At 40.5% G+C, this 12141-nt stretch overlaps 1 protein-coding gene across 1 annotated transcript in view; it reads left to right on the top strand.

Moving 5' to 3' along the window:
• The window catches only part of LOC121328977 (snake venom metalloproteinase hemorrhagic factor 2-like), a 63883-nt gene that overhangs the window by 19487 nt on the left and 32255 nt on the right, over positions 1-12141 (top strand). The window contains exons 2-3 of the mRNA XM_041274173.1: positions 5109-5200; positions 5553-5629. Of these exons, the coding sequence (XP_041130107.1) occupies positions 5109-5200; positions 5553-5629 (169 nt within the window). The remainder of the gene's footprint in view (positions 1-5108; positions 5201-5552; positions 5630-12141) is intronic.

Raw genomic sequence — 12141 nt, 5'->3', positions numbered from 1 at the left:
TTCTTTACGTACTCCATTTCCATTTCGCTCAGCATATACTCTTATCTCAGGGGAGACGTTAGGAGGACAGAGTCGATACTACTCCTAGTGGGGTATTGTTCCGCACTGGACCCGCAATATATCCATATGACTAATATAGCACCCAAGAAATTGACAGACTCATGTATTTAAAGTTTTTTACGAATCGGAGTATGATCAGTACTCCTTCGGTTTATTAACGGTTAAATATTGGATAGAGTAGTTACAGGCTACTTCGTATCCCCAGCTGACAGACACGCTGGGCAGTCCAGAGTCTTAACAGATATCAACGTTAACACTTTAATACATGTATATATGTTTGTATTCAAGGCCGACAAGCAGGCCAAGAACATGTCACTTACAGTGGCTTGTGAAAGTATTGACCCCCCCCTTGGCATTTTTCCTGTTTTGTTGCCTTACAACCTGGAATTAAAATTGATTTTTTGGGGGGTTTGTATCATTGATTTACACAACATGCCTACCACTTTGAAGATGCAAAATATTTTTTATTGTGAAACAAACAAGAAATAAGACAAACAGAAAACTTGAGCGTGCATAAGTATTCACCCCCCCCAAAGTCAATACTTTGTAGAGCCACCTTTTGCAGCAATTACAGCTGCAAGTCTCCTGGGGTATGTATCTATAAGCTTGGCACATCTAGCCACTGGGATTTTTGTCCATTCTTCAAGGCAAAACTGCTCCAGCTCCTTCAAGTTGGATGGGTTCCGCTGGTGTACAGCAATCTTTAAGTCATACCACAGGTTCTCAATTGGATTGAGGTCTGGGCTTTGACTAGGCCATTCCAAGACATTTAAATGTTTCCCCTTAAACCACTCGAGTGTTACTTTAGCAGTATGCTTAGGGTCGTTGTCCTGCTGGAAGGTGAACCTCCGTCCCAGTCAGTTTCAAATCTCTGGAAGACTGAAACAGGTTTCCCTCAAGAATTTCCCTGTATTTAACGCCATCCATCATTCCTTCAATTCTGACCAGTTTCCCAGTCCCTGCCGATGAAAAACATCCCCACAGCGTGATGCTGCCACCACCATGCTTCACTGTGGGGATGGTGTTCTCGGGGTGATGAGAGGTGTTGGGTTTGCGCCAGACATAGCGTTTTCCTTGATGGCCAAAAAGCTCAATTTTAGTCTCATCTGACCAGAGTACCTTCTTCCATATGTTTGGGGAGTCTCCCACATGCCTTTTGGCGAACACCAAACGTGTTTGCTTATTTTTTTCTTTAAGCAATGGCTTTTTTCTGGCCACTCTTCCATAAAGCCCAGCTCTGGAGTGTACGGCTTAAAGTGGTCCTATGGACAGATACTCCAGTCTCCGCTGTGGAGCTTTGCAGCTCCTTCAGGGTTATCTTTGGTCTCTTTGTTGCCTCTTTGATTAATGCCCTCCTTGCCTGGTCCGTGAGTTTTGGTGGGCGGCCCTCTCTTGTCAGGTTTGTTGTGGTGCCATATTCTTTCCATTTTTTAATAATGGCTTTAACGGTGCTCCGTGGGATGTTCAAAGTTTCGGATATTTTTTTATAACCCAACCCTGATCTGTACTTCTCCACAACTTTGTCTCTGACCTGTTTGGAGAGCTCCTTGGTCTTCATGGTGCCGCTTGCTTGGTGGTGCCCCTTGCTTAGTGGTGTTGCAGACTCTGGGGCCTTTCAGAACAGGTGTATATATACTGAGATCATGTGACAGATCATGTGACACTTAGATTGCACACAGGTGGACTTTATTTTACTAATTATGTGACTTCTGAAGGTAACTGGTTGCACCAGATCTTATTTAGAGGCTTAATAGCAAAGGGGGTGAATACATATGCACACACCACTTTTCAGTTATTTATTTTTTAGAATTTTTTGAAACAAGTTATTTTTTTCATTTCACTTCACCAATTTGGACTATTTTGTGTATGTCTATTACATGAAATCCAAATAAAAATCAATTTTAATTCCAGGTTGTAAGGCAACAAAATAGGAAAAATTCCAAGGGTGGTCAATACTTTCTCAAGCCACTGTAAAGTACCCAATGGTCTATTTCAGCACATTCAAAAAATCACTCTCTAATTTCTAAAACAGAGCGTGAGTCCCTTATAGCAATACATGCAATACATGTGAGATTAACTAATAATTGATTAATGCTTACCCTTGAATATAAATCGTTAAAGGATAGGACTGTCTTCACCAGACAAATTAAACTGAGTTCATTCAGCTCAGTTGTGTTTTGGTTTGCAGAAGATGGCCCACCTCACCCTGTCTGTGATAAGTGTGGTGGTCTATTGTAATTTACCCAGGAGTTATACAGGTTTCTCGTCCCATTGGAATACATGGGACGCCTCAATTAAATCCAGTCATTAATCAGTGAGACAGTTCTTATCCATTTTACAAATAATAGTTTTTCAAAAGATCTGGACTAACTTTTCAGAATTAATAGGTGTCATGTACTCAAATAAATTCAAAACTTCACATTTGTTTCAACTCTTATGATCTCATTCCTTGCTTTCCTCCGAGCCCCTCCTTTATCTGAAAAGTTAAGTGAACCAATGTTCCCAGGATCTTGGTTTATAATATAATATAAAAACACTACTGTTATATGTGCATGCAAAACACTATTTTTATATGTGTTATATATGAGAGATGTTCTTAATATGTGACATCATCTTCTAATTGATTATATTTTACTAAATTAAAGGTATGTGTTTCTTTTAACCTCATATTGTTTCATCATTTTATTAATGAGTCAGTTTTAATTCCATATACCGATGTCTAACAGAATATTTGACAAAAGATTGTTTAAGTCAATTAGTTTCACTAAGTTTAAGTGGTAATAGCTTTCATTAGAATTATTTATCCCTTAAAAATTGTACTAACCAGGCTCTGACCTGTTCCATGACTTTTGAATGTGCTATTCCAAGCAGTTTTCCACAGTTTCTTGCTTTTTCCAAAGCCAGAGTCTGTGCAAACACTTTTTAGATTTCTGACCTATGAATGTCTGTTAAGCCATAATTTTTGCATATTATTTCAAGATATATTCTTATCTGTGCTAAACCACTAACTCCATAAACCTTAAATTCCCAAATCTATAAGACTTGCAGCTTTGCTGAAGTGGAACCCAAGGACATTCCTCCTTTTTGGATAAGGAGAGAGGCCCCCTTTTTCAATGCAGCAGTTTCAAAGAACCACATTATAAGGACTCCATCTACCATCATTAGACAATAGTATAGTGGATTAACAACAAGGTACATTATAGTATATCATTACAAACTTAACACAAAAACACAACACAACGCCTTTTATATTCTATAATTCAATGGATATCATAATGTCTAGAGGTCTTGTTGTTCAATAGAAGGAGAAAGAAAACTGTCTCATTTTCCCATTCAATTAAATCGAATACTGCTCCAGCTTTCAATCTTCTTATCAATACGGTAAAGTCATGAACAAGCAATAATACTTGTCAGTTTTAAATAATATGTTTTCTATTATAGCAAATACTTAAAACATATTATTAATCTTATGAAATCAAATAATAATTTTTAGTTTCAAATATCATGCTGTCTAAAAAGGGGTTAATCATTGAATTTATTAATTCATAATACCTTTGTGTCTAATTACTGTTCTTTAACTCTTATGAACTATAAACAGTATCAATTAGCACTGAACCTGTTTCATTATAAGATAATCTTTCAATTCATTTACTTCAGTTTAACAGTTGCTCCTAGAATTTATAATATCACTTTATTTCTTTGGTGATTCCCTCTAAGATTTAAATCCAAATACCAACTAATATAACTGCATTCGATTCTTATATTTTTATAATGACTGAACTAGGCTTGACCCTGTTTTTTGTTCATACAAAATCAAGCTGAGACAGGTTTTTTCTTAAGACTTTGGTTGTTCAAGGATTAATATGAATTTATTGTGGTAAAGTATCCCTTTCTTATCTTATTTTGTTGGAACATAAATTTGTAGATTAATGTTCACTTTTTAGCCGAAATGGTGCTTTTTATCAATGTCATGCTTTCTAAAGATAAGATATACAAGTGGTAAATCATTCATTATATATTTTCTTAGAAATTCCCATTTTATTAAGTACTTAATTAAAAACATGTGTAGACTGACCTATTTCATGGAACAAGAAAGCCATCTACTAGTCGTACAAGGAAAATCCCTCTTTATCCCTCCTTCCAAAAAGCCTCTAACATTTCATTTTTACATCAAAGTTCATTCCATATTTGAAATTGCCTAGTCCATGTCCAGCATATCTCCACGTTCATATATATTTTATGCACGTTATATGTTGAATAGCCGACACTATCCTGTGGTCATTTGTTTCATTTCTCCATTTAGTAGCTTATGTATATATTTGTGGGGGTGGGCATGCAGCTTCGGGGGTGCCAGTGCTACCGATATGTGTTGAGCTTTGATTCTGCATTCCATGTGCAGGTTACATTTGAGTGTAGACTCATCTGAGGAATATTGCTATGTACTGTACACCTATGATAGCTGCTTGGCAGGGTATTGTTAACAGTGCATTGTTGTGTTGTATTCCAGTTCTATTCATTCACTGCAGCTCTTGTGCATTTCTGCTGTATTGGTATTGAATGCTCAGGTGGTTTTGTGAGGCACAAACACATTTGCGAATTGAGCAAAAAACTGCTATTTTCCAACTTCACGCAACTGCTTTCTGCCATGTTGGAAAAAATAAATTTCTATAAAAGCACTAATTTGTGCGAGACACTCATTTTTCCAGGGGATTGCGCATTGCTTCGAATATCTGGGCCCTGATCTGTAAAGACCTGAAAAAAGAAACAATGACCAAGGGTCACAAATGGAAATTATTCAAGAGGTATTCAGAACAGAAAATAGGAGGCACTTTTTTACACAGAGAATCGTGAGGGTCTGGAATCAACTCCCCAGTAATGTTGTTGAAGCTGACACCCTGGGATCCTTCAAGAAGCTGCTTGATGAGATTCTGGTAACAATAAGCTACTAACAACCAAACGAGCAAGATGGGCCGAATGGCCTCCTCTCGTTTGTAAACTTTCTTATGTAAGGATTTTACTCTAACAGCGCTTCCTTCCTAAACTTGCAGTGCACTGCTGCAGGCTGAGCAGAAGGGGGCGCTCTATAGAATCCCAGACGGTGGAAATATCAGTGCTGCAGTCCAGTGGGCAGAGCGCAGAGGTGAGTGAGAGCTGAGGACTGACCAGGTTAACAGAAGATTGTACTAGTATTAGATTTTACTGTATGAGTGCCCTTCATGTCACTTTTTTCCAAATGCCATGTTCCTAACTGTACTAGTGTACATGGAGTCGCATGTTAACCCTATCTGATAATCGGAATGGCTCTTTTTTCCTTAAAAAGGTTGGACAATGTTTAATTGCCATGGCAGGTGATTTGAATATAAAGCTAAGCCCCCTGCAGTTAATAATTAAACCCTTCCTCGCCTTGTGAAGTTTCATTTTGAAGGCTGTAGCAGCCCCAGAGGTTCTTGTTCTTTGATGTTGATTCAATCTTTGTTTCCCCTGTGCTATAGAGTGAGTTTCCACTCTGGCTCCAGCTGTCCATGCCACTGTCAGGGAGGAACCATACCATCCACCTGGAGAAAACTCTGTAAGTGCAGGAGCCATGAAAACGGCCCATGACTCACACTCCATACTAGTTCATGTGCAGCCAAACCAGTACATGAGGGTGCACTGCTACAGCAGAGGCAACTACTCACAGGCTAAGTCACCACCATGCCGTGCAATAATCTTCAGGGGTTGCATGGTGGTGTGTGCGTGCAGGAGTTGCATGGTAGTGTGTGTGTGCAGGGGTTGCATGGTGGGTGTATGCGTGCAGGGGGTGTATGCGTGTAGGGGGTGTATGGTGGGTGTACGTGCAGGTCTTGCATGGGGGTGTGTGTGTGCAGGGGTTGCATGGTGGTGTATGCGTGCAGCAGGGCGTGCATGCCACGGCAGGGCTGCATGTGTGGTGTATGCGTGCAGGGGGGTGTATGCTTGCATGGGGTGTATGCGTGCAGGTTGGTTGTGTGCACGCCGGATGCGGTGGGTGCAGGGTTGCATGTGGTGTGGTGCAGGTCATACGCATTGTGGTGGTTGTGCATGGTGGGTGTGTGTGTGCAGGGGTTGCATGGTGGGTGTGTGTGTGCAGGGGTTGCATGGTGGTGTGTGTGTGCAGGGGTTGCATGGTGGTGTGTGCGTGCAGGGGTTGCATGGTGGTGTGTGTGTGCAGGGGTTGCATGGTGGTGCATGCAGGGGTTGCATGGTGGGTGTGTGCGTGCAGGGGTTGCATGGTGGTGTGTGTGTGCAGGGGTTGCATGGTGGTGTGTGCATGCAGGGGTGCAGGGGTTGTATGGTGCAGGGGTTGCATGGTGGTGTGTGCGTGCAGGGGTTGCATGGTGGTGTGTGTGTGCAGGGGTTGCATGGTGGGTGTATGCGTGCAGGGGGTGTATGCGTGTAGGGGTTGTGTGGTGGGTGTGCATGCAGGGGTTGCATGGTGGTGTGTGCGTGCAGGGGTTGCATGGTGGTGTGTGCGTGCAGGGGTTGCATGGTGGGTGTATGCAGTGGTTGCATGGTGGGTGTATGGTGCAGGGGTTGTGTGGTGGGTGTGCATGCAGGGGTTGCATGGTGGTGTGTGCGTGCAGGTGTTGCATGGTGGTGTGTGCGTGCAGGGGTTGCATGGTGGTGTGTGTGTGCAGGAGTTGCATGGTGGTGTGTGGGGGGTTGCATGCAGCGGGTGTGTGCGTGCAGGTCTTGCATGGTGGTGTGTGTGCAGGGGTTGCATGGTGGTGTTAACGTGCAGGGGTTACATGGTGGTGTGTGGTGTGTAGGGGTTGCATGGTGGTGTTGATCGTGCAGGGGTTGCATGGTGGTGTGTAGTTGTGTGTGGAGGGGAATTGGAGTGCAGGTTTTGGGGGTTGGGGGTTGTGGGAAGTGAGAGCATATAAAGGGGTGCAGGGAAAAGACCAGTAGAATTTGGGAAGATGATTATGAGAAATGGTTTGTTTGGGGGAGATGCAGATAATGAGAAATGGTAATAGAAAAGATGCAATTCACTTTCGTAAAAAAAAAAAATAAACTACTACTCACAGTTAATATCAGCCTTTAGTAAAGGAAAACGGCTGCTTTGATTAATTTGCATGTAACTATTTCAGTGCAATGTAGTTTCTTCATTGGAATAAGAAATAAAAAATTTTAACATTTACATTTTATTTCTGTTTCTTCATAAAAAACAATGTTATCTGTGGAGAGTAAAAAATACATTACCTTTGAGTCATGTACTAAGAGTAACTCTTAAATGAATTTACGATCTAGTTCTTGTGTATTGCTTTATGGAAAACTAAGCATGCATGACTTAGAAACTCGGCTGTCAGCTGAGCAGAAAATCCCCCAAAACTGGGCTTAAAATCAGAATGGCCCAAAATTTAGGACATTATCTAAACATCAAATCAGCCCAGAATTCGGGACGCTATCTGAAAATCAGAACGACCCAGAATTCGGGACATTATAAAAGCAAAGCAGTTTACATGTAAAACTGTGATTACATTACAGATAAACTAATGAATCCTGTAACAAAACTGTAATAGTGGGCAGGATATATAATTGCAATTTAAATAAATGATTATAGGTATAGATGCTATTTGAAAGAAAAAAGCAAATCACCACAGAAAGCCAATTCTTACATTCGTGCAGAACATGATCATTTATATCAAGTAATAGTCACCCATAGTTTGTTATATTAGTACAGCAAAATACCACATTATATTTTAATTGAAAGGTTCTGGAAAGCAGATCTCTCTCTCTCTCTCCCTCCCCAATCACAATGCCTTCATGCTTTCCCACTCATGTTGACGTCATATTCCCGTGACAGACAAGGACCAATCAAAACACGAGACTGTTATGCGGTTATGTCATACCTACTGATCCTTAAACACCGGACAGCACTCAGCCGGCGCTGCACTGAAGCCATTCGTCGGCCATCTTACCACACCTGAGTTGTGCAGCCCCACACGTTGGTTAGATAGCATTGTATTGTGTTTTTTGTAGATTTATTTTTTACTGCTTCGACATACCTGACAAGTCTCGTGTTTTTTCCAGGACATTATCAGAGTCCCCTTCACACAGAATTTACAAGGTTTGACTTTATTTTAAAATAAAATGCTTTTTCATATGTTTGCCGTGTGTATACAGACTCTTTATACGTCTTAAATGAAGATGGTGAAAGGTTCATTACTGAGTTGTGAGTGTTTTGTTGAACCAATATAACTTATTTATCTACTCAGAAATAACTGCTAATATATGAGAATGATTTAGAATCGTGGTTTTCTAGCAGGTTTTCTAGGTGTCTTTACATCAGATCTGGAACACCTGCTCATCTTGACTAATTAAGCCAATCATTGGTTCGATTAAGTAACTGAGAGATTGGTTGAAATGAAAACAGCAGCCACAGTAGCTCTCCAGGACCGGGTTTGGAGACCCTCGTCCGTGCAATTTTGTCTTGTTGTGGCTTTCACACGCCACTTCTAGATCTGTGTGCCTCATGTAGCCTGCTCTTTCACACGCCACTTCTAGATCTGTGTGCCTCATGTAGCCTGCTCTTTCACCCTCCTCTTCTAGATCTGTGTGCCTCATGTAGCCTGCTCTTTCACCCTCCTCTTCTAGATCTGTGTGCCTCATGTAGCCTGCTCTTTCACCCTCCTCTTCTAGATCTGTGTGCCTCATGTAGCCTGCTCTTTCACCCTCCTCTTCTAGATCTGTGTGCCTCATGTAGCCTGCTCTTTCACCCTCCTCTTCTAGATCTGTGTGCCTCATGTAGCCTGTCACCAACTTGGGCAACTTTCATTCACATTTGGTTGCTTTTAAGGTGGTCCACACGTAAAGCATCGTTAACTTGTGTATAAAACAGGTGGAAAATCAAATGGAAAAGACTCTCTGAATGACAGTTTTTCTAAATAAAACTTTGATGAATCAGTCATTTAAGAAAAAATGTAAGCACGAAGTTTCGGAAAACATTTCTGAACAAATTCTGAACACCGACACTTTAATGTTTTCTTTTGTTAAGACAAGACATACAAAATAGCTACCACGGTCTGAGAGCACGCGGATTACTGTACCAGACCACTCAGAGCGGACCAAACGATTCAATATGAACAGCCGAAGATTAGCAGTGCTCTCGGCTCACCATTTCTAAAACCTTGTTTGTTTGACCTGACATGTTTTTATACACCTGGCCCAACTAGGAGTTAGCAGTAGAGTTGCTATGGAGAAAGTTTTTGGGAGGTTAAAAGGAGCCGTACAACATTACACTATGTAACACAATTTTTGTTCCTGGGTAGTAAGTGTTATTTCCTATTTGCTTATGCCTCAAAAGTATAGAAAATGGCTATTATTCCCCACAAACTTTGCTTTTGTGACCAGGACAGGTAAATTTCAAAATATCACTATTTCCAATGAGAAAACGGGAGCTTTTGTGTCTTTTCGTTCACATAAAGTCAGAAAAAAACAGTAAATACAGTATAATCGTAAATCTCGAAAAACTACTCACTTCTAAATCTTTTGTAGTCATTTTTGTATTACTTTAGTATAAATACATGTTAATTTGGATTCATATGTTGTTTTTTTCTGACTTTATGTGAACGGTGTTATCAGTGTTTTAAAAGTAAAAATAATAAATCACACAATACAATCAATAAAACAGACTATAAAAAAATATGAAACAAATTACACACACAAGAAAATTAAATAATAAAATCACATTGCACACCCATTACAATATCAATATAAAATAATCTAAGTGCAATAGAAAAACAACACATCTTAAATTATAAATACAAAATAAAGTGTAAAGAAATCTTAACACTGTTACATTGCGTTCGGAGGTCCCGGTTTCTTGCACCTGAAGGATTCAAGCAGTACATCGAGGCTGTGAGACAGCTCCCTGATCTCACATGAGCCAGTATCAGAGATTGCAATCTGCTGCACATAGAGGAATGTGGATGGCTGCTTGGAATCAACTGCTCTTTGTTTTCTTGCTGATGTGGTTTCTGATAGCCTTTATATAACCTCTCTGTGATATTTGCATATATCATTAGACACACTGTTGGGACCACTATTGGGATATTATATGCTAGAAATTCTTCTATCCATTGGCTTATATGATATAAATACTATATATATATCTAATAGATATATATATATATATATATATATATATATATATATATATATATATATATATATATATATACAGTACTGTGCAAAAGTTTTAGGCAGGTGTGAAAAAATACTGTAAAGTAAGAATGCTTTCAAAATTAGACATGTTAATAGTTTATATTTATCAATTAACAAAATGCAAAGTGAGTGAACAGAAGAAAAATCTACATCAAATCAATATTTGGTGTGACCACCCATTGCCTTCAAAACAGCATCAATTCTTCTAGGTACACTTGCACACAGTTTTTGAAGGAACTTGGCAGGTAGTTTGGCCCAAACATCTTGGAGAAATGACCACAGTTCTTCTGTGGATTTAGGCAGCCTCAGTTGCTTCTCTCTCTTCATGTAATCCCAGACAGACTCAATGATGTTGAGATCAGGGCTCTGTGGGGGCCATACCATCACTTCCAGGACTCCTTGTTCTTCTTTACGTTGAAGATAGTTCTTAATGACTTTCGCTGTGTGTCTGGGGTCGTTGTCATGCTGCAGAATAAATTTGAGGCCAATCAGATGCCTCCCTGATGGTATTGCAGGATAAGTATCTGCCTGTACTTCTCAGCATTGAGGACACCATTAATTCTGACCAAATCCCCAACTCCATTTGCAGAAATGCAGCCCCAAACTTGCAAGGAACCTCCACCATGCTTCACTGTTGTCTGCAAACACTCATTTGTGTACTGCTGTCCAGCCCTTCGGCGAACAAACTGCCTTCTGCTACAGCCAAAGATTTCAAATTTTGACTCATCAGTCCAGAGCACCTGCTGCCATTTTTCTGCACCCCAGTTCCTGTGTTTTCGTGCATAGTTGAGTTGCTTGGCCTTGTTTCCACGTCGGAGGTATGGCTTTTTGGCCGCAAGTCTTCCATGAAGGCCACTTCTGACCAGACTTCTCCGGACAGTAGATGGGTGTACCAGGGTGCCACTGTTTTCTGCCAATTCTGAGCTCATGGCATTGCTGGACATCTTCCGATAGAGAAGGGAAGTAAGCATGATGTGTCTTTCATCTGCTGCAGTAAGTTTCCTTGGCCGACCACTGCATCTACGGTCCTCAACGTTACCCGTTTCTTTGTGCTTCTTCAGAAGAGCTTGGACAGCACATCTGGAAACCCCTGTCTGCCTTGAAATTTCTGCCTGGGAGAGACCTTGCTGATGCAGTATAACTACCTTGTGTCTTGTTGCTGTGCTCAGTCTTGCCATGTGTGTATGACTTTTGACAATAAACTGTCTTCAGCAACCTCACCTTGTTAGCTGAGTTTGGCTGTTCCTCACCCAGTTTTATTCCTCCTACACAGCTGTTTCTGTTTTTGTGTTTCAACCTACATATTGAATCAATGATAGTTAGCACCTGTTTGGTATAATTGTTTAATCATACACCTGACTTTGTGCAAGTGTACCTAGAAGAATTGTTGCTGTTTTGAAGGCAAAGGGTGGTCACAACAAATATGGATTTGATTTAGATTTTTCTTCTGTTCACTCACTTTGCATTTAGTTAATTGATAAATATAATCTATTAGCATTCTTTCTTTACAGCATTTTTTCACACCTGCCTAAAACTTTTGCACAGTACTGTATATAGTGTTCATATTTGCAGTCTGATTCGAGTAAAACAGGTAACAAATGCCCCCCCCCCCCCCCCCCCCCCCACTAAAATAATTTTCTTACTTTGCAAGTGTTCTGCATGGTCCCTTAGAAGTCCACCTCTGTAATTCTCCATGGTTATACTATGGATTTGCTATAGGTCACCCTGGTTTGCCATATTCTTTATATGCTTTACCATACCTCTCTGTTTTGCAATGCTTACATGTGCTTAACCATGTGTTTCTGTTTAAATCATGGTATGCCTTGCTAACTATAAAGATGAAGCGAGCTGGGGATTATCAGTGTTGCACAGGCTTCAGTGCTCAATGCTAAT

Source organism: Polyodon spathula, chromosome 1 (genome assembly GCF_017654505.1).
Source record: "Polyodon spathula isolate WHYD16114869_AA chromosome 1, ASM1765450v1, whole genome shotgun sequence".
Taxonomy (NCBI): Eukaryota; Metazoa; Chordata; class Actinopteri; order Acipenseriformes; family Polyodontidae; genus Polyodon; species Polyodon spathula.
This window is presented reverse-complemented; position numbering and strand designations above follow the sequence as displayed.